At 41.9% G+C, this 23,813-nt stretch overlaps 1 protein-coding gene across 5 annotated transcripts in view; it reads left to right on the top strand.

The window, feature by feature from the left end:
* The window catches only part of MED12L (mediator complex subunit 12L), a 280,612-nt gene that overhangs the window by 245,505 nt on the left and 11,294 nt on the right, over nt 1–23,813 (top strand). For all 5 annotated transcript variants that reach the window (XM_075570445.1, XM_075570448.1, XM_075570447.1 and 2 more), the window contains 7 exons: nt 1,157–1,528; nt 2,935–3,091; nt 3,728–3,942; nt 13,929–14,012; nt 14,324–14,550; nt 17,361–17,517; nt 18,721–18,783. In XM_075570445.1, the coding sequence (XP_075426560.1) occupies nt 1,157–1,528; nt 2,935–3,091; nt 3,728–3,942; nt 13,929–14,012; nt 14,324–14,550; nt 17,361–17,517; nt 18,721–18,783 (1,275 nt within the window). The remainder of the gene's footprint in view (nt 1–1,156; nt 1,529–2,934; nt 3,092–3,727; nt 3,943–13,928; nt 14,013–14,323; nt 14,551–17,360; nt 17,518–18,720; nt 18,784–23,813) is intronic.

Genomic DNA, 23,813 nt, shown 5'->3' on the forward strand with positions numbered 1-23,813 from the left:
GGCCTGATCCAGTTACAAGCTTTTAGAAGTATTGGATTGTTTAACTAGCACTGATGCTTTGAAGTCCATGTTTTACCCAGTTGAAAACATGGCTCTGTGAGAAATCTGGAAAAGTCTTGCAGTTGGGTGGTCTCAGTAATACATGGTCAGTCTGTTTAAATAGTACTGTATAAACAAGAAAGTTGAGACCGCGCATATCAGGAGTCCCCCGCCGCCTGATCCTCTTCTTCCCGCTGCTTCAGTACTCTCCGGCGATCAACTGGGACCAGCAAACACTCAAACAAAAGAAGGGAGCGCAGAAAAGGCAGGACGTCGGAGAAATAGTTCAATTTTAATAACATACATAAAACAACTTAAAAACTTACAGTTCAGTTTCGCCACTTGATCAAACACGTCCCCTCACCGCCGATTACAGCACAGCGAGATCCGCAGAGTCCCCCCTCCTCCAACTATCCCGGAACACCACGTCTGATAGGGAGAAACTGATCCTCTCACTGGAGCCGCTGCCTAGCTATAGCAGCGCTCTCAATTGTTTCTCTTTGGGGAGGTACAAATGCTAAACTTATCCCACACGTAAAAGCAAATAACTTCTTGTGGGGACAGTGTATTAATCCTCTGGAAGAAGCACAACATTGCGCAAAACGCGTAGAGGGTTAATACACTGTCCCCACAAGAAGTTATTTGCTTTTAAGTGTGGGATAAGTTTAGCATTTGTACCTCCCCAAAGAGAAACAATTGAGAGCGCTGCTATAGCTAGGCAGCGGCTCCAGTGAGAGGATCAGTTTCTCCCTATCAGACGTGGTGTTCCGGCATAGTTGGAGGAGGGGGGACTCTGCGGATCTCGCTGTGCTGTAATCGGCGGTGAGGGGACGTGTTTGATCAAGTGGCGAAACTTAATTTTAAGTTGCTTTATGTACGTTATTAAAATCTAACTATTTCTCTGACGTCCTGCCTTCTCTGCGCTCCCTTCTTTTGTTTGACTATTTAAATAGTATAATTATTTTATGTCGGAAGCAAATGGTTGCTCCCATTCTGAATCATAAATCAAAGAAATGTTGATACGATGTTAAATAGTCCAAAGTTACTTAAAGTAAGACCTATTGTGTTGTCTTTAGAAAGAAGTAAAGGGAAACGTAACTCATTATTTTTTAAACAGGGCCTTCAAGTGTCAACTAAGCAGAAGGTTTCGCCTTGGGATTTGTTTGAAGGTCACAAAAACCCAGCTCCTCTTTCGTGGGCTTGGTTTGGGACAGTTCGTGTGGACAGAAAAGCAATAAAGTATGAGGAGCAACATCACCTTCTCATGTACCACACGCATCCCAAACCCAAACCTCTGAGTTACTACCTCGAGCCGCTGCCTCTTCCACCCGAAGACGAAGAGGAGGAGGAAGAAGAACCTACAACTCCCGTGTCTCTGGAGCTAGAAGGGAAATCGGCGGACTTCTCAGACCCCGGGAAAACGGTGACAGATGAAGAAAAGAAAGCCAAAGGCAGAAAGCGCAAGACGAAGTCCAACCTACGAACAGATGTATGTTACTGTTTATTTCTTCTGAATACGTCCATGTGTGCATCTGATTGGTACCAGAAGCCTTCAAGCTGACCACAGTACTTTGAGTTATTTTTGTCTTTTTGTTTCTTTAATCAAATTGTTTTTCATGTCCTATGGAGATCAGTTCATCATATAAAAGACATTATTACATCCATAGCAGAGGGGAAAAAACAACTCGATGCCACTTTGTATTTCTGTTTGCTACCTAGTTTTTTTTTTCTTTCCCCAAGGTTTAGTTACATTTCGGATCACAGTGATCTGCTCATGTTAGTTGCAGTGCATTGTTGGTATGATTAATGAAACTTGAAAGAATGAGCAGTTTCCCCCAAGAAAGTTGAAACAAAAGTTCATTTTATTAATTTACCAGCTTTTTTTGTACATTAAACAAATGAAGAGGCTTTTAAAAATTGTCTTTAGTAGGGAAGCAGACACTTAAAATACTTGTCTGCCTTGTTAACTGTAAGCACGTATTCGTAATTAGCAGCTATAACCATCTCAATGGTTCCCCCTGTTAATATAATCCTTATTATTTAAAGCTATTTGTAAATTCATAAAAATATAGATTTAACAAATGATTTATCTTTAATAAAAGCATTCACATTAATTGCTACGGGTATATTTATTCTGATTTAAAAGCTGATATTAAAAACGTAAGAGTTCTCTAACAATGTTTGCTGTACACAACCACGGTGTTATAAATATTTACTGTGTTAAGTAAGATTTTATTAACATTGTACAGTACGTCAATTATCAACAATTCTGTAATGCCTTTAGTAAGGTTCATACATGTCCATTTGGGGAGTTAGTAAGATGCCAGGAACATCCTATTATGATATATGGATCAAGTGAAATCTCGTTTAACTCTTGATATTCATCAATTCAGCCTCTCGCAACATTGATTCCTGATTCAAGAGGGGGCAAAATATATACCAGAAAGATTAGCAGGGCAGAACAAGTCTCAAATAAGCAAATTATCTATTCACATCTTTAAACAATGGCACATAAGACACAGAGATAGCTTGGATTCGGTCAAAAGGTCCACCAGGAAAAGGATGTGCAAGGAACCCTGACACACTGACATTAAAAGAAGTCCTTATAAATGCATTTTAAAGTACCATTTAGACATCTGGAGAGCCAGTTTGGTGGCCTGATGTATAAACCCACAGCATAGTCTGCATTATAGTGAAATAGCATCACTTGGGATGTATATTACATAACACAACTGTTCTTGTCTCTGAACAAGGAGACAAGTTATTCTCCGTAGGATAACATCATTATATTGTCTGCACCATTGGATTTAATTATTATTTTTTAACATATTTTCAAATCTCTAAATAATTAGGGATGGATTCAAGCTTAATTATAATTTCCCCTTGTTTCCATAGGAATATCCTCAAAATACTGTATACCGAGTACCTCCCAATTTTTCACCTCTGTCCTCTCAAATGATGCACCAGGCCCAGTCTGCTACTTGGGGTTACAATATGATGGGGCAACCACAACAGTCTAACTTCTATCTGCAGAACCAGGTCCTGCCATCAGGTGTGTACTGTAACTATATAACAGTAAAATACACGGTGTGTTGTTTAGAAGGGGAAATGTTCAAATCAGATTGTCACAGTAGCATATCATGTTGTATGTTTCTAGATAAGAATATACTGAAGGCCCTTGACAAAGTCAAATTTGACATTATTGACCCTTGCTTACTAAATGTACTGTATGGTCAATTATTTTACAGCGTACAATATTATGATTTTTGTTTGGTAAACAATTGCCGCGAGGTCACTACTGTATGTTCGTTGATTTATGGCAAGAGCTGGAAGATAATCTACATTCCAATTTCCAAGCCCATACTGCTAAGAGATCAAAACCTTTCTAGGATAGCCAAAGCCTACGTTTGATTCCTGCCTTAACCTTAACTTTTTCCCTAGCTGTGATACCGTTTATGGCACCAATACAGATATAAGATGCTGTTCATAAATATTTTGATACTAGTGATATGGTATCTACTTCGGATAATCTGGTTCATCCAGTTTCGCAGCCATTATCTAATTATTTATTTAGATAAACCAGTCAATATGTTGCTGTTTTCAGTGTTGGTTTTGTATCATGGATTCTTGGAGTAAATTAAGTTGTGTACAGTATAAGAGTAATGTGGCACTCCTATTCCTCCTTCAGGCAGTTCCAGACTGGATCCTGCGGGCTCCTGTGTTCCCACAAACACAAAACAGGCCCTTTCTAACATGTTGCAGAGACGCTCAGGCACAATAATGCAACCGCCTTCCATGCATGCGATAACGTCCCAGCAACAACTGATGCAACTGAAGCTTCTGCAGCAGCAACAGCAGCAAAGGCTCCTCAGGCAACATGTTCAAGCCAGAACTTTCCAACAGGTTAGTGTTACTGTGTGTCATATCACTCCAGAAATGATCTATTTCTAAACTAATAACATTCATTTATGTATCATTATAAAAAAATTTTTAAAAACAACTTTTCTGTGTTTTCCAGCCCTGACTGGGTCAAATGTATCTACTTCCATAACCAATTTTCTGTAGCGAATGTGTGGTTGTGATATGTCTTAACGTTTAAGTATCTCTGAATTGAAATGATAACTATAAAATATTTTCAAAACCAACCAAAAATGTTATTTTGAACAAGATCTCATAGATTAAAGAGGAACTCCAAGTGGCACATTATTGAAAACTAGTTGCCTAAGCTGCTGATCAATTTGTTCTCCCTTGATCGATCAGCAAAGATCCTGCTTCCCAGTGTTCACTAAATGGTTTCAATCAATCAATCCTTCAGTCAGTGTAACTCATCAGCTACAATCTATTCTTAGATTACTTAGGTAACATTATCTATTGTTACAGTTTGCAGCGCAAACTGCTGGGAATATTGACAACAAATTATCACAAACAGAAAAGTGTTGCAAAGATCTTGCACTGCTGGGGAAGTGCGCTAGAACCTGCTATAGAAATCAAATGCTAAAGATACTCAGTATATTAAAACTCATTAAGAATTGCACTAAAAGTGTGTGTGTGTGTGTGTGTGTGTGTGTGTGTGTGTGTGTGTGTGTGTGTGTGTGTATGTATCTGTGTGTGTGTGTCTGTGTGTGAAAAATCACACATTTAGGATATTGCGTGTACTACTCCTTTAACAGGGGCTACTAAAATATATTCTATTCCTCTCTCCTCTCTTTAAGGAAAGAAACTCCTTTTATTGTCTCTAAATTTGTCCCTGTTGATTTGTTTCTAACATGTTGGCACATGGCAACCATACTGATCTCCACCATAACGAAGTCAAGCTACATGACACCATGTGATGACGTGCCACTGTCATAGCCTAGCTATTACTCCTAATTTACTCCATCTGCTGAGTGTGGTGTCCATGTGGGTGACAAATGGTGCTGCTGCTGGACATTCAGCCCCAGAAACACTAAAGGTGCTAAACTTTACCAGCCTTGAACCTGATTTAGTGGTGGCGTTAAACAGGTAGCTCTACGCCATCGCTATTTCTGGAATGACTACCCGATTTAGTGTTGGGTGCTACCGCATCATTAGCAGCTGGTTTTAAGTATGATAATGAGGGTAATAATTAGGTCTTAAGTTAACACCGTGCTATGTGCAATTTTAACGTCTTTCAGAATCATACATCTGTGCATAATAATTCTGTCCGTGTAAGATTTGACCCTAATTGCATCAGCACGCACCCATAAAAAATGACTTTTAGGGGAATTACCTAAGTCTGCAACAAATGAGCCTAGCAGAAGGTAGCTCTGCGGCACAATGACAAAGGGAACATCCAAACGGAGGGAACCAAAGAAAGAGCACTCCAGTAGTCTTTGTGAAAAATGAGTGCGTGCCAGGTCTCTCTCTGTGGTTCCCTCATCTGATCTCCGCTTGCTGTGGAAGTCTGAGCACCCGTGGCAGAACCAACTGGTGATTGTGAGTTCTCTTCTATGAACATTGCTTAAAAGGAAACAAGTTTCCAGCAGACAGAGGTAAAAGAGAAAACTCAAATTTAACAGAGAGGAACATTTGAATAAATAATAATAACAATACATTATTTCTCTCGTGTTTTAGTCCATTCTCAAGAAAATTAAGCATTGCCAGGTGGCATCTGTGGATCAGTAGACCCGCAATTGCAGCCGTGGCTCCAGAAATGTATCTTGCAAATGGGGTTCTTATTACCACTTGGTCTGAAATTAAGAACAGCCTTAAATCCAACTCTAAATTGTACGCTAATATGAGACCTGTGCTATTTCGTGTATGTACGCCCATGTTGAGCTAATTTTAATAAATTAGGAAGAGAGACACTTCCATCCTAAATTGAGGTCTTATTTTTATGAATCCCAAAATCGTCCATATGCACCCGCTCAGTAAGCTGGCACTTCAACTCCATTGTCATTAGCCAACTCTAAATCGGCTCCCTTATGTCCCAATAACATGAATGTGAGTTAAGGCATACTAAACATACATTGTAGTAATCTGGGCCTCAGAGAGATGAGTCTGAAGATGTTGGTAGCATTTATATCATCATGTAGGGCTTCTGTGTGGTCATGGATTCTGCTTGTTAATGACATGACCAGGGAGACGCGAGCTTCCCCCCCTCAGTATTATTTATGTGTAATGTACCAATAACGAGAGGACACAGTCTGGAGGTAAAATGGCCGCGGCTTTGTTTATTAATAATAAACATAATCATAACTGAGGTAGCGTGCTGCCCGTCCGCGCCAGAAAGTGCTCGGTGCTGGGCAATGCAAGAGGGGGCACCCGGAAGTACGTCCCGGTGACCTGCCCCCTTCAACCTGCTTTACCAGCCCCGAGCCCCCTCTGGCAGGACAAGCACCTACCCCTCCCCCCCCAACTGCCGCCGCGACAAAGCAAATTGGCCCCGCAATAACCACTCCGTCCGGATCTTTCTGTTTTCCTTATGTAAGCCGATTTATTTTTCGCTTCCTGCAACAAAAAGAAATGTTAACCTGCCAAGCAAACTTCAGATCCTGCGTTAAACTAGGGATGGGTGGGTGGGAATCCTTGGCCAGCCAGGAGCAAGAGGCCGGACCTTCCTCCTGGCTGCCGGCTTTATCTTTGAAGCCCCTCCCCCGGCCGCTCTTGCGGCCAATCCGGTTCGGGGAGGCCGAGCCCCCCGGTCACCTGCTGTGCCGCCCATTCAGGCTAGGCACGCTTCATGACCAGGGAGGCACGAGCTTCCCCCCCTCACCTAGCATTATTTATGTGTAATGTACCAATAACGAGAGGACACAGTCTGGAGGTAAAATGGCCGTGGCTTTGTATAAACATAATCATAACTGAGGTAGCGTGCTGCCCGTCCACGCCAGAAAGTGCTCGGTGCTGGGCAATGCAAGAGGGGGCACCCGGAAGTACGTCCCGGTGACCTGCCCCCTCGCTTCAACCTGCTTTACCAGCCCCGAGCCCCCTCTGGCAGGACAAGCACCTACCCCCCCCCCCAACTGCCACCACCGACGGGCCTGTTTAACCCCCCCTTAAATTAGGCCCATACCGCCATATCCTCACTTGCTGCCTCCCGACCCCTTCTGCCAAAACTCGGCTGCTGCTTTATTGGGGTGTCATTCCCGCCGAGGCGCCATAGTCTTTACCGAAATTGGCGTTCGCGCCCTCCCCCTAAAACCCTTTACTGTCCTTCTTATAACATTTGGACTTGGGTGCTGGCCCCCGCACCTGGCGCAGCTATGCTGGAAATGACAATTGGGGAATCTGCATTTTGACTCGTTAAATCCCCAGCATATGCCCGACTGTTTACCGACTGCGCGTCCCCTTCCTGCAGGCCGCGCGAACCATTCTGAACCCTCCTTTGAATTGTTACTGACCATGTCCCCCTGAAAGCCTGCCCCACGAAAGGTTGAACCTCCTCCCCCCGAAATGTGATCTAAGTATAAGTCGACATCCTTACGGTCCCACGTAACTACCCCTTTATTCTCCTGCATACTTTGCCTGAATTCCACGTCGTATGTCCACTATCCCATTCCGTCCGCTGCCCCCGCTACCGAACTCTCCGGTATCGGGGAACCGCGGATGCCTGGCAAGGTAGCCGCCCCGTAGTCCCTCTCCTCCTTGCATCCCGCCTCCCCCCTCGCCGCCAGTTCCAAAACCCGCAGCAATATGGGAGGGGGGATTGGCCAGCCAGGAGCAAGAGGCCGGACCTTCCTCCTGGCTGCCGGCTTTATTTTTGAAGCCCCTCCCCCGGCCGCTCTTGCGGGCAATACGGTTCGGGGAGGCCGAGCCCCCCGGTCACCTGCTGTGCCGCCCATTCAGGCTAGGCCCGCTTCATTCCCAGTAGTTAATGGTAAGCATTGGTGAAGACTGTGTTAAGGAAATATATTTTGTAGCACTGATGGTTCTGCAGTATACAGTATCTGTACAAGTATGTGATCATTATTTGCGCACTCCCTCTTTGATACGTTTCACTGTTGTATATTATTGGGTTGCGTTCTGGGCATAATTTACTGTATCAACTCATGCAAACTCATGCTTATGTTTTGCAACATTTAATTATTAATATTTATATGTATTTATTTTGTACTGGAAATGATGGCTGCATGTTGACTACATATAATAGGTTACCACTGTGCTCGCTGATACATTTGCGTCTAGCTTAAAGGGTTCTGATATTCTATGATTCTCTCCCCCTTCCCACTCGCGATCCTTCATTTTCTCTGCCTGTCATGCTGGTCATACAATGAAGACGCCTGGTTATTGTTGGTATTCAAGATTTTATTGTTTCTTTATGGTGTTTATGTATTTTTACTGGGTGTTCACGTATTTGAATACAGACTAGTAGTCTGGTTGCCAAGGACGCACAGTCAGTCAGAGTGACAGGTCCCCTGCTTGAGCGCGTTTTTTGGCATGTACAATGATTGAGGGAAGGACCACCCCATAGGATGCTTTTTTTGAAGCGAAACGCATAGGTTTAATTTGGAATTCCCTGTTGAGCTCTGAGAACACTGAACTTTGTTACCGAGGAGGCTGAGAATCTGGTCACAGCCACATGTACAGCTGCAAGACTATCACTCCAGTGAGCAAGCGCTGCCACGCTCCCTGACGTCATCGACTGGTGACGAGGAGGAATGAAGTTACTGAGTGTGCTGTGAGAGGAATAGCGCAGAAACAATGTGGCATCCGTCAACTTTGAGCATACTGCTGTATCAGGATGTGTCCCAATGTGAGCTTTCATTCTGCCAAATTGTAAGTGGCGTTTTATCATTTGCTTAGTCAATTTTTATACAGTGCTTCACTATGCATTGCCTTCTTCGATCCACTTGAATTGGACCCATATCACTGGTCCCCACTGTTCAAAGTCTCTCCGCAGAATTATATATCAGTGTTTTTGTACCACTTTATTCACCCACTGAAGTATAAATATATATATATATATTAGAGAAAAGACAGTGCACCAGAGATGAATGTAGATAATTGTATTGAAAAGACACACAACAGAAACATGCACTTACTGTACATGTAAAGCAGGTAAAATGGTCACCCCCTGAAGAAGCACATGAGTGCGAAACGCGTAGAGGTTGTCACAATCAAATTTTCTAAGTCTGATTTATGGGTTTTGCTCTCGTAGCCAAACCCATAATTCAGGCTCTGGATGTAACTCGCAATACCAATCTCGCCACTCTTTAGGTGGTGTTTAAAAAAAAAGCGAGTATTTTAGAAGCGATTTGCATAACGAAGCTACGACAATAGCAGTTGTTGGCAAAAACTTTTTTTGACAAACCAATCGTATTCCCAGAGCAAGAGTGACAACGCATCTCAAAAAGTCGTTTACACGCGATTTGGACATGCGATAACGGCATATAGAATAAGTTTACCAATACGCTACTGAACGCACTTTAGATGTGTTAAGTCACATTTCAGAGCTACTAGAATGGGCCCCAAAGACATGAATTCCTCTTCTGTAAGAGGGGCCTGCAACGCATTGTGATTCAAACCCGTCAATATACTACAAAGGCATTAATATTTTTACTGTAGAAACTCCTACCATGATGTGATAAAGCACGTGGAACATCTGTAAGGCCGCGTCCATACTGCGCACGCGCGATGCAAGCGACAGGTCGCACCTCCATGAGGCAGGACATAGAGTGTGCAATGAAGTGCAACGGTGTGACCTTGTTTTCAGCCGACAAAAAAATTTGATTTTGGCAGCCGGGTCACGCGAGAGGTTCAGCCAATGAGGGTGAACCATTCATGTGACGTCACCGCCACGCCTCCCCGTCGCTGTGGATCACAGGCCACAGATCACTCGGCCGACAGGCGCACGTGACGCCATGCGCTCCGTCTCGCGCCCAGTATAACCGAGGCTTAAGGCTCACAAAGCTCGATGCTCCGAGGTGAGACACACACATGGTTACAGACACGTGAAGATTCAGCTGTTTGGTTTTGGAATGTGTTTGCTGCACATTTTTATATAGATAGCAAAAGTTCATTGCACCTTTTTTTGACGTTTACATGTTTGGTTGGTTTTTTTTTTAAATCTAATTGAACATTTCCAAAATCTTGCGAAAGTGACACATTTTGCAAAATTCGGAATAAACGTTTGATCCTTCGATAAGAGTTGCTTTTGGCTACTTTTTGTAAATTTGACACTTGTGCAACTTTACCCAAAGGGCTGCAAATACCAAAACGTGCAAAATTCTCTACTCCTGATGCAACAGCGAGGTGAAGGTTTCAAAATGTTGTTACTCTAGAAATCTGAAACAAATTAACTTCATAAGACAGAAATGTCTTTTATTTGTATTGGTGGTGGTTGGGAAAGACACTTTTTAGAACAAGAATTAACCCTTTAGTTACTGGGATGTGTGTAATTAATATCTTAGCTAATTGTTGGATATGATAGCTGCACATTTTATTCAAACAATAACTCGAGGCTCACACTGGCCGACTAGGTGCCCAGGAAAATCCATGATGGTCCCCAGCAGCAGGTGGGCCTTCAAGGTCCAGACTGACCTTAATGACTGGGAGACTTGAAGCTGCAGACCAAGCAATATCCTACATGTGTTTTTTTATTTATTTTTTAATAAATCAGTTCTGTACTATGAGAAAATACTTGTAGCATTTTTAAAAACAATTCTGAATTACATTTTTTATGTATTATAATGTAACACGCATTTTTGTTTCTATAGCAACCATTTACAAAGTTACATACCCTCACTCTTCTGAAACAGGCTCTGGCACAACCCTTTTTGAGCCCTGCCCTCTCTCTAGCAGAGCACCAATTGTATCTAGTGACTGCCTGGTCACATGATCTTCCACACAGAACTTTGCATCTTTGGTCCTTGTAACAGGGGAGTTATCCCTGTTCAGGTAATGTGCCTCTAATCCAGCAGTGTGGTGGTTAACTGCTGGTAGTCAATTAACAAACACCACCTGCCTGATTAGATGGCGTAGAAAAGCCTGTCTTTTGAGACAGGAAGAGAGACTCCTTAGCTCACACCTGAGCTGAACTTGGAGACACTTGTCTTGAGCCCTGCCAGAAGAAACAGCAGAGCTGCTTTCAAGATACAGGGGAAACTTCTAAACCTGAATGCTGACAAACCCTGAAGAAAAGGTAGCAACCAGGGACAGAGAAGATTTTCCCTCCAAACCACAAGGAACAGATAAGACTTTTATTTACAAGACTTTTTATATCTGTTCATTTCATGCTATATGTTTGGGGCTGGGAGACATGCTTATCTAAGGGAGTTGTGAACTGCATAGTATTTCACTAGAAATACTCCCAAGTGAATAGAAGCTTTGTTTACCCCTTGTTTGGATGGTTTCCTGATGTTAAGGAAAAGGCGCAATAAAAGGCTTATTTAATTTCACTATAATCAGTCTCCCTTGCATACCTCTGTGAGCGTCCGCCTACAGTCCTCTTCTGCTGCATTGACAGCCATTTAGTGAACCACCGAGCCGAATCTTCGCTGATCGATCACAGGAGAACGAATCAATCGGCAACTTAGCTAATTACTTATCATTGTGTGGATTGTATTGATGAACATTACAAAGAGAAATAAATAAACGGCAGCTTGAACTGCTACTTTAAAATCTTGAGGAGACTGGATAAATCTCCCATGGCAGACTGTGTGACTACAGGGAGAGTCCGCTTGCTCTCTGTCTTTCAGTGTATATATAGTATGTGAATATATAAAGCAAATAAAAATATCGCTTGTGAGCACATTCGCATGTCTTAGACAGGTCTGCAATTATCACCTAGCATGCAGTGCTTCCACTGCAGCAAGGGATTCTGGGAAATGACTTGCAAATGAGCACACACTGTCACCTTTTGCCTCAAATCCATTTTGACATGGAACCCTTATAAGCTAGTGCTTACTGCATTACACAGCTTTTCAGCACAGCCTGGGTTGAGATGCAAAGCCAGTAAACCTACTCACAGTCAGCTCTTTCGACCTTTTGGGTCTCATCAGTGTGAGGCTGGTTGAATCTATATGTGAGTGCATGCATGTATGAGTGTATGTGTATACGCACAAGTGAATTGATATACGAATCTGCATGAGTGCAAGCCCCATTATAACATTTTGGGCCCTACAATGCACCCTTACCATCTGTATCCCCCCTGCAAGCTCTTGGATGATACTAGCACTAGCACCCTCTCTATCCACCTTTAAGACCCACCTTAAGACACATCTGCTTAAAGAAGCATATGAATAGCACTGGATAATCATGGACACATGATACATAAAGCTTGGCCCCCTGCAGATGCACTTACTAGAATTCCCTCCTACTGTCTCTGTACGTTCTCCCTACCTACCAATTAGACTGTAAGCTCCTCGGAGCAGGGACTCCTCTTCCTTAATGTTACTTTTATGTCTGAAGCACTTATTCCCATGATCTGTTATTTATATTATTTGTTAATTATATGATATGTATTACTACTGTGAAGCGCTATGTACATTTATGGCGCTATATAAATAAAGACATACAATACAATACGATACACCAGTCTTCCAATAAACACCTCAAATGAATATATTATAGTCATCAAATATCATATTGCTTAACACCTTAGCTGCCAGAGGCCTCTCTGGCAGTGAAGGTGTTTAACAGCAGGGGCAGGGGTTGCAATGCAGAATGCCCGTACAAATACTGTAGGTTACGGCTTTGTGGAAAACATTGAGAAGGATAACCTAACGTACGTAATGTTTTCATTAGGAACAAAAAAAAACGACTACTTGGGTTGTCATGTGCTACATTTAATTTGTGATGGGACTCAGTGTTTCTCTTCCACCCTAACCAAACTTTAGTATGCATTGCTGTAGGTCACATATGAGAGAGTGGGAACTAAAACAAACATGCCGAAATGTGTGACATGAATTGACCCTTTTATATTTTACTACTTCAAAAACAGAAGAATAACCACAATCTTTGTATTTTTCCATAACCACAATATAGGCATAAAGTATTTCAGCGAGACATTTTCCACATGTCTAAACTTCTCGGCTGTGGGGCAATTCCACTGCATGTCAAGAAGAAAAGAAAAAACACACAATTATTTTGACTTATAAAAAAATTAACTTGTGCTGTTTCCTGGCCCCTCTTAAATGTAGCAGTATTTTATTGATGTAGGATGATGAATGATCTTGGAATGGAAACGCGCATTCTGCTCACAGCTTTTAATATCAAACATTCATTTGTGTTGGGACTATCTATCAGCTCGCTTCGTTGGAAAGATCTTTCACATTTGTTTACGTATGACTCAGCGGGGGCTCGTATTATAATGAAGAACATGAAAACGAGAGCGCCGTGCGCATAGTCTTTTTAAGTCAACGCTTGGAATTTACAGCAAGATTGTAAGTGCAGTCAGGCAGTCAGGCATGTGTGACTGGGGCGATAAGAGGAGAGAAGTAGCCACCAACGTAGCTAGCAAATAAACAGACCATTTATTAGTCCAGTCATTGAGTCCCAGCTTATTATCTCAGTTGTGGTCTGCATTCCCAGGCCGCGTGTCCCCTGTTAAAAATCAACCTCTCACACCATGAAGCCTTCACTTCAACATGAACAACTTTTCCAATGTTTTCTTTCCCATGCATTTGTCTGGGCTGAAGACCTGGGGCTCCTTTCCTGTGTTATCACTGTTCTGGCAGCTATGGTTATCGATACATAGCTCCATCTTCATTTAGTTTATATTTAACAAGTGCCCAGTGCTTTGTTGAATGTCCAGCATGCGGTATGTATTATGTGAGCAGGTGTATAATACAATGAAAACAGGATATAGCATCAGAAATCTAAAACATAGGATATGTCTTTCATATTTTCCTCCTTTATAAATGATATTGAATTACACTGTGCAGATAAATCTAAATATTGATGTTTTATTGTACTTTTTAACGTTTTAGGGTCAACCAGTAGAACAGGCTGCTATATTCTCTCAACAAATACGACCTTCAGCTCAACAATACCCAGGGATTCAGCAAGCACAGGTAACTCCAAACACCATAAAAAGGTGTGTATGCAGACATTTTGCATGAAGAATACAACTAGCATGCTAAACAAACAACACTTGTGTTACGTTTTCTGTAACGGGTCTAGACCAGAACACCATATTGACATCAATATATTGTTTTGCTTTATTTTGGTATGTATTATTTGATTGGTAGTTGATCAGCTTTTTATGGATTGTATTCAAAATACATATACTGTAGTCACACTTCAGAATATATATTTTTATACATGCAAAATAGAAGCAATATTTTAACATCTTTTCAATTCCATGTTTTTCTTTTACTTTCAGACTATTCCACATGGATATACAATGTACAGTACTCAGATGCCAATACAGCAACACCAAGGGGGTAGTGTAGTATTGTCACCTAGTTACAACCCCAGAACCAATCCTGCAACGCATTCCAACTCTGCCCTCATAGAAAGACTAAGACAGATGCCACAACAGCCAAGTGGCTACATACAACAGCAGGGACAGGGAGCTGCATTTTTACAGCCCTTGGCAAACAACCAACGGTAAGACACCAAGAGCCAATTGTGAGCAATTTGTAAGAATAAGGCAAAGTTAACATTGAAAAGTTACATCAATACACATAGAGGCTTATAACTATGAATTCATAGAATGATGAGAGAAAAAGTGCATGCTTGCAAACGCTAGTGCACTTAATATTTCTAATAGTGGGAGAAATGCTGTAGTTAATATCTAAATTATGTAAGTGGAATTGTTAAAACAAACACGTAAAAAGATATATACAGTATGCAATTAAAATCTGTAATATGGACTTAATATATCCCAAATATATATTTAGAAAGTCCTTTAACTGGACCTTCCAAAAATGCAGTGAGTCTGCAGCCCTGCTTTTCACCATTATCTCTTGGTATACAGTGCTTCCACTGCAGTCAGGGATTCTGGGTAACGATATGCAAAAGAGCACACAGTGTGTTACTCTTTACTTCTTGTGCATTTTAACATGGACCCATATAAGCTTATGCCTGCCATATTACACAGCTAGTCAGCACAGCCTGGGTTAAAGAAGTGCAGAGCCTGTAACCCTGCTCACAGCTGTTTCAACTTTTGGGGTCTCATCAGTGCGAGGATGCTTAATATAACAACAAAGGGGAAAAGTGCAAAAAAACTTTAGTCTAGTACTTAAAAAGAACGTGTTACTGTGCTCAGTGGATATTGCACTTAAGAGAAAAACAGGCAGAATATGCACTTATCAGCCTTTTACAATGCCCCCGCTCTGCAGTGTCTGTGTACCCAGTTCAATGGATTTCTCCTACACACTTTGTTTTTCCGTGGCTATAGCAACTCTCTGCGGTAGGTCTCGGAGATGAAGGCGAGCCCTGATGACATCACCCATTGTAGAAACAAGTGTAGGCGAAAGTTACCTGTGCGCATCTACCACAGGCGATGTCATCAGGGCTCGCCTTTTTCTTAACCTTGACAATGTTAAGAAACACTGTAAGTAAAGTTAAACGCATCGATACTGTGACGTTACGCCTATAATAATAATAATACTAATAAGCCCTATTGCAGCAGCAGTTTTTGCACGTAATCGGTTTAGTGAATATCACGTTAACTCGTAGCATCCTGTTTTCGGTAACCTTACTTTATGTGCCCTGATGGAGTTTCGTGAATCTCGGCGCCCCCCATGGAGCTCATGGTGGTTATTCTGCGATTGTGCCGCTCGGACATTAAGAAACACGGAATCTACCATCTTGCATTTTAAAGAATAACCCCCATGGGTCCATGGACCTGATCACTTGACTAGGAATCCAGCAATTGACATTCCCTGGGGGAAAATTGTCAGATTATGAACTGAAATAATTTGAATAGTCTAATATTTTTTTTAAGGATATCAAATACTAGTCCACACATAAAACCCTTGCTCAGCTAGGTAGCTTGCAGATGCTGTGAGGTTCGCAAAATGGGATGGGGTATAAGGCACAAACACAAAGGAGATAAAGAAATCCCTGAATGTTGGCGCTAAAGCTCCCAAGGGCCACGTGAGTGATGAAGGGGTTAACACTTGTCTTAGCCATAACTTGTGATAATAGTAACACATTGCTTGACTAATTACTAATAGCAATACCTAGTAAGTATGTACAGCTCAACTCCCTTATAACGCTGTGCTTGGGGTCCAAAGAATCACATCGCTCTATAACGGATCGCGTTAGAAATAATGTACAATTGTATGCATTGTACAATAAAGTATTTAACACACCAATAATCGTGTTGTAAAGTATTCATAAATACGAAAAATGGGAGCCACGCTTGCATCGCGTTATAAGCGGATTCGCGTTGTAAAGGATCGCGTTATAATGGGTTTGAGCTGTACAAAGCTTTATAAGGTATGCTGTTTTTAGTTTCTGTTAAAATCTACATAATTTTTTCCAGCATTACTTTGGTTTACTGATTCTGTTCAGTACAGTATGCTATGAAGCTACTTCTCCATGTCAGGGAAGGCTCTGAGCTTAAGTCATATCAAGGGCGTTAGAGGCATCCCTGAGACAGAGAAGCAGATTCACAGCATATTGCACGTGGCCTTGTGTGCTGGATATCATCATTTACCAGCGATGTAAAGAACAAGGTGATAAGGCCAGCTGATCTTTCTGCAAAGTCAGAGGTATGACCGTAACTGTTTCAGGCATACCCCGCATTAACCTACACAATGGGTCCAGAGCATGTATGTAAAGCGAAAATGTACTTAAAGTGAAGCACTAGCTTTTTTCCACTTGTCGATGCTTCGGTACAGGTAGGGAGCTGGTATTGCTGTTCAGGATGTGATAGCAGGCGCATGCGCGAGCTGCCGTTTGCCTATTGGGCGAGGGGAATCAGTACGTCACTACTACGTCGGTCTGTAGGGCAGAATAAGTGTCCATACTCGCGAAATGAGTGTATGAACACAGGGGTATGGTGCTATTGAAAATATGTCCTTACTCGCGAGTGTACTTAACATGAGTATCCTTAAACCGGGGTATGCCTGTATAGTTCTGATTCACCTTGTGTTAGAAAATAGTTTTCCTTGTGCTACTGTATGTCAATTGCCAGCATGATAAAAGAAAGCGTTAATAAGATTGTTACACCCAAAAAATTGGTGTAACCTGTAAGTGGTGGACTACGGTCCTGCTGGTATTCATTTCCGTTGTGTGTTGAAAAAAAATACTTGATTCCAGGAATTATGACAGTTGATCTGGAAAAAGTATGTAATATTCTCCTTAGGCATGTTTTGCACGATGTTACAGGAATTATGCTGAAAGCTATTAAAGTCAATGCTGAACATCACATTTTTAGAAGACATGTTTTTCTCATTCTCATTCAGATTTACTCATCAGCCTTTGCAGCAGAATCCCTTGAATGGAGGAGGGCTTGAACCAGTAACCACCCAAGTTCCCCACTCCAACCTTAGCTCAGTGCAACTGCCCCAGGAACAGATAAGACAGAGACAGCAGCAAATTCGTCAGCAAAGACTCGTACAGGTAGAAACCTAAATCCGATAAGTTTCTAAAATGATAGTAATTCCTATGTTGCTGGCCTTCAAACCATGGACACAAAACATATAGTATAGCTTGAATAATGAAATCCATCTGTTTATGTCATTAAAATCGTTAAAATCATTACTTCAATCCTTTAATTCACTTATGATCTGATGTCATCAGAAGAAGAGACTTTTGCAGTCTCTGAAATGCTTACATGACATCATCTAGGAAATCATTCCTGTTTGGCTCATAAAAATCGGCTGCTTTCAGTGGAGTATATACAGTACTGTAGCTATTACAACTCCCTAATCACAACGGAATGCTTTGGCATGAAGACACAATCCGGGCGAGAACAAAGTCAATTGATCTGGTTGTCTGTAATTTAACTAGCAGTTAGGGAAATTGGCACATCATTTGGGTTGAATAGCTCCGGTATGCTGCCATCTGCAATGTTTTCGAACAGTATTCATGCCTTTATAATAATAACTTTCTCTATTGCCTCACTGTTATACCAAGTACTGTATACACTTATACCGGATCAGAATTGTGTGGCACTTGTAATATCTGTAGCAAACTTTTTAGTACAATATCTATTACTTTTATGATTTCTAGAATTTCATTAATTTAAAATGTTCAATGTTTCTTTTAGGATAAGTAGTAAACACGTTTTGAGAGGAAAGTGGGTTCCATTCCGTACCATTGCATTTGTCACATCACATTAAAAGAGCAATCTAAGCCGTCTTTTTTTGTTTTCTTTACATGGGTTTGAAGCAGGGGGTCTCCGGAGCTGGACCCTGTTAATCTCATCTCCGGGGACCCCCTGCTTCCTAAGATACAGGCCTCCGAAGAAGGTGCCGGTATCTCCTGCAAGTTTAAAGCTCCTGCATCCAGTGGGCCAATAGGAAGCCACATTGGATGATGACACGTCTTTCTATTGGCCCACAGGGTGCGGGAGTTTGATAAGCGGCCATTACGTGAACCCTGGTAGCCGGGCAGAGCAGCTACCGGCACCCCCTTCAGAGGTCTGTATCTTCAGAAGCAGGGGGTCCCTGGAGCTGAAATCCTATGTAAAAAAAAATAAAAAATACCAGCTTGGATTGCCTCTTTAAGAAGATTAGTGCCAGGAAACATACGCCTCCACTACAAATGTACTAAATATCATTTTATATATATATATATATATATATTTATTTATTTTTCCAGCTTCAGCAACAGCAAAATCAACAAGCCCTTGGTCTTCAAGCAATGCAACCACAACAACCTTTGGTAAGGATAGAAATATGAGTTTTATGCCGAGAGTATAGACATTATGCATTTCGAATCCAACATATAAATAGGAAAAAGTCTGCCTATAATACTTGAGATGGTTCCACGTTTTATACCCAAATCAGAATAAAAGCCACAAAACCTGTTCCAACATGTACATATATTTCCAGTTGATGGGAAGAAATTAACGTGTTTGTGTTAACATCAGGTTAAGACAGGGGTTCTCAATACCCCCCAATAGGTCAGGTTTTAAGGATACCCCTGGCTTCAGCACAGGTGGCGCAATCAGTCGAAGACTGGGCCACTGATTAAGCCACCTGTGCTGGAGCAGGAATATCCTGAAAACCCAACCTGTTGAGGATTGGAGTGGAGAGCCCCTGGGTTAAGATGTTTTCTAAGCTGTACTATTCCATAGAACAACATGGCATATTCAAGTAAATGGGTCATAAGGTATCTTCTGTCACTGGAAGGCGTCTTGTGAAATAAAGCTCTACGCACAAATTTCTTAATGCAGCAACTTCCATTTATTAGAAGGGTAGTGGAGAGTCCCATACAGTCCTTTAATCACCTAATAAATGGATGACCCTGCATTAAGAAATTTGGGACGAGAGCTCTACTTTGTATCTGATTTGCGGAACTCTGCCTCATTGCTTTTGTTGTCCCCTACATAAAATATATTTGCCCCATTTCAGATTTTTGACTGGCGGAATAGCACTGCTTAGTAAATATGGGAATCCTGGGTTGTACTTTAGGTGAACAACTATATATGACCAACCGCTCAGCATAGTTAGATACAAAGTAAATGGTTAGAAAAGTACCTATACACCGGTGCAAAGGGACATGATATAGCATATAACACATATATGGCTTGTATCTAACTAGGCTGAGCGGTTGGTTTGTATATAACTAGGCTGAGCGGTTGGTTTGTATCTAACTAGGCTGAGTAGTTGGTTTGTATCTAACTAGGCTGAGTGGTTGGTTTATATCTAACTAGGCTGAGCGTTTGGTTTATATCTAACTAGGCTGAGCGGTTGGTTTGTATCTAACTAGGCTGAGTGGTTGGTTTGTATATAACTAGGCTGAGCGGTTGGTTTGTATCTAACTAGGCTGAGTAGTTGGTTTGTATCTAACTAGGCTGAGTAGTTGGTTTGTATCTAACTAGGCTGAGTAGTTGGTTTGTATCTAACTAGGCTGAGCGGTTGGTTTGTATATAACTAGGCTGAGCGGTTGGTTTGTATCTAACTAGGCTGAGCGTTTGGTTTATATCTAACTAGGCTGAGCGGTTGGTTTGTATCTAACTAGGCTGAGCGTTTGGTTTATATCTAACTAGGCTGAGTGGTTGGTTTGTATATAACTAGGCTGAGCGTTTGGTTTATATCTAACTAGGCTGAGTAGTTGGTTTGTATATAACTAGGCTGAGCGGTTGGTTTGTATCTAACTAGGCTGAGTAGTTGGTTTATATCTAACTAGGCTGAGCGGTTGGTTTGTATATAACTAGGCTGAGTAGTTGGTTTGTATATAACTAGGCTGAGCGGTTGGTTTGTATCTAACTAGGCTGAGTAGTTGGTTTGTATCTAACTAGGCTGAGTGGTTGGTTTGTATCTAACTAGGCTGAGCGGTTGGTTTGTATCTAACTAGGCTGAGTAGTTGGTTTGTATCTAACTAGGCTGAGTGGTTGGTTTGTATCTAACTAGGCTGAATGGTTGGTTTGTATCTAACTAGGCTGAGCGGTTGGTAGAGGGAACTAGTGCAAATTCTTCTATTTTCTACTTTAGGTGAGCAGACTTTTTTGAATCCATACATGCAAAATGTCTCTCCGCAAAGCTAACCACCTTAAAGGGAAATGATCACGTAGATAACTTCTGTGTTCTGGGATTCTGAACATCCTTAATACACCACGTTATAGTGGGACATTATAAAGATGCAGTGCACGTTATTAGGCCTTCTGGCACTTTGTAGCGTGAACAATAAATATTTTGTCCTGCCCTGTTATTGCTCTCGGCTAATTCTTATAAGTGGGGGCCACTCCTTCATGTGCATTATTCATGGCCCACTGCACCGTGCTAACGGGTGTAATAACGGGCGCGGCATTTAAAGCTTTGATTTGTTTTTTTTTTTAATGGATTTGACTGGATCCTCTGCCTGCTTTCCTGAACATTGTATACCAAATTGCTCTTCAGACTTAAAAGGATTTATGCATGTGTTGCATGGCTATGCCTGCTGGCTCTCACCGCCTCTCAAATCTGCCTCTAGTTTTATCAGATGGACCTGAGTGTCCAAAAAGCCTGTAGAGTACAACATGTATTTTTGGTCATTATGGACTTCTCAATGGATGAGATGTGAAGAGTGACTTAAGCTTGGTCCCTGCTGGCTGCTGCAGCGCCCGCGGGGACAAGAGCCACCACTCAATGGGGCCGGGCCCACTGCATGGGACGGCCGCTGCGCTGCGCAATCTATTTTTCAGGCAGACAGGAAAATTGTGATCAGCTCTAGCGATGGCGCGCTATGCCACACCCCCCGGCGGTTCAGCCAATGAGGGCGAACCTTCCGGGTGACATCATGGCCGTGCCCCCGTCACGCCCTCCTCTGTCTTTTACCTGCAGCTCACTGCAGACTGGGGAACTCGGCTGCATGCGCCGCCAGCCTGACAGTGGGGCCTTAGCCTCACTGTGCTCATTTGCACATCATTACCCAGAATCCTTGGCTGCAGTGGAAGCACTGGTGGTGAAACAATAACGAGGAAAGACAGGGTTGCAGACCTGTCTTGAGACGCGAATATGCTCACAAGTGGTATTTTTATTTGCTGGTCAATAAATGGAATCCAGTCTGCTAAGGAAAATATGAGTTAATTGAATCAATATCAGCTAGTTATGAAATGCATATGAAATTCCACTTTATTTACTGTACGAGGCCAATGAAGAATACTTGAACTGTAGCATTCTAATCCCACAAAGCTTGCCTCCTTGAGAGCTCTGTTAAAGCTCAAGAGGCAGATGAGTGGGAGAGTAGGACCTTTAGTGATCTTCTCCTGGCTTCCTCAGTGCAGGAGTGAGAGAAACTCTTAACCACATTGGAAATCTCTTTAGCGTTTCTAGTTCTGTTTCTAGTTTGTCTTAAAGTGGTACAGACCACAACACAATACACAGGCCTCTTTGGTAAGAACCTTACTAGACAATTGTCGTCACAATAAGCAGCTGGCAACCTGACTTTAAAGGACACACTGTGCATACTGTATCACCTCTCATTCCCTTGGTTGTATTAGGAGTTAAAGGGTCATTGGCTCTTTTTTCTTTTTAATAGATACAGCAGTTGCTTAACTTTAAGGCAATGTAATTATCTAAGCTGCTGTTTAATCTGTTACACTGTGATCAATAGGCAAAAGATCCTGCTTCCCCGGGTTCACAATATGGCTGCGTATTTTAAAAGAGGAATTGCTGTGGCTATCTAAATGGCTGCTCTAGAAACCCAAGGAAGCTCAATACATTAAAACTCATTAAAAAGGGCATAACGTTTGGGGGGGGGGTGGGTGTAGCAAGTATTATCTAATACTGCACAACTGATTTAATAGAAACTAAGCACGTGTAGAATGTAAGGTTTTGTGGAGTTTATGTCCCTAATTTATGTCTGCAGTCAGGCCAAATAAAAATCGTTATAGAATAGCCTTTGTATATGTTTATATTTTGTGTGTTTCCGTTGTGTCTGAGAATTGCAGTCGTGCACGTTTTTTGTTGACTTGATTTATATTTCCCTCCTGGCTGTACAATTGTAGCTGTGCTGTATCACATGCACCATTCTCATGGGCCCTTTAAACCATGAGCAAGGCACTAAGGTATGGAAGATAAAACTAAGAAAATAACATTTTGCCAGTGTTGGTTGTTTTACTGAGGAAAAAAAAATCTATGTTATGAAACATTCCTTGCAGGTACAATGATTTAGAGTTTGGTAGTGGGTAGACTGCATACCAATGTTATGTTTGCACACGGAACATGAATCTTCCCCTTGTGTGTAATTAGATGTACATGTGATATCTAATAACTCAATGTGAAATTTAGAAGGGACCAGAGGCTGGTAAAAAAAAACACAGTTTACAGAGCTGAGCACAAACTTGAAACCATTTCACATTAAGGAACAGTTATGTTAACCTGGCTGAAACATTATACCTGGCTCACTGCCACAGAGGTGATAAATAGCGGGACGCCAATGGAACGAGTGGGTGTACTGCATGGTGCTGTGTGAATTATCACATGGGTGGAAATATTTCATGTTAAGGGACATTCACCCTAGTTGCTATATACCCAAAAATCAGCCACCAGAGCCCCTGAGGGGTGTCGCAACCTTATACTAGCCCCAAGGGGCTTCCGAGACACAGGTCAGACTAGGGAGCACATAATCAACTTTGGGTTTATTATAAGGGAGTGTAACACAAATAACACATAAATCCAGACCTCTCTGATACATGCGATTGTACCCACAGGGGGTATTTTTATTTTCCGCTCTAAATCCTGTAACACAATTTATGTCCAGAAGCAAAAGGCAGAAGTATTGCAACTAATACAACATTATATGCTTAAATTGATAACAGAAAATGATGCATGCAAAGCGACAGTTCATTTTATAAGAAAAAGTCCCACTGTGGTAGTGACAGAAACGCTACACTGGCGACACACTTTATTCGAGCTCGGCTAGTCCCACGAATTCGGGTATACCCGGGTGTATTGAGGTTTGTGACTGTTTTCTGCCCGAGTGCATTGAGTTATTTTCCGGCAGGGATTGAAGCATTTTATTCCCGTTGGCTGCAATACTGCACAGTACATATATATATACTGCATTACAATTCATGAATTTATGCCATCTGGTAGACACGCGAAGCATTGCAGCCTATTAAATCCTAATCATTATCATTTAACAGATCAGCCGCCCATCAGCCAGGCATGAACCCAGGCTGGGAAGGCAAATGCAACGGGGCTTGTCAGAGGTGAGGAGCGGCGCATTCCAGGTATCTGCCAGGTACATACCGGGTATTTGCTCGA

The sequence above is a fragment of the Ascaphus truei genome, chromosome 14 (genome assembly GCF_040206685.1).
Source record: "Ascaphus truei isolate aAscTru1 chromosome 14, aAscTru1.hap1, whole genome shotgun sequence".
Lineage (NCBI taxonomy): Eukaryota > Metazoa > Chordata > Amphibia > Anura > Ascaphidae > Ascaphus > Ascaphus truei.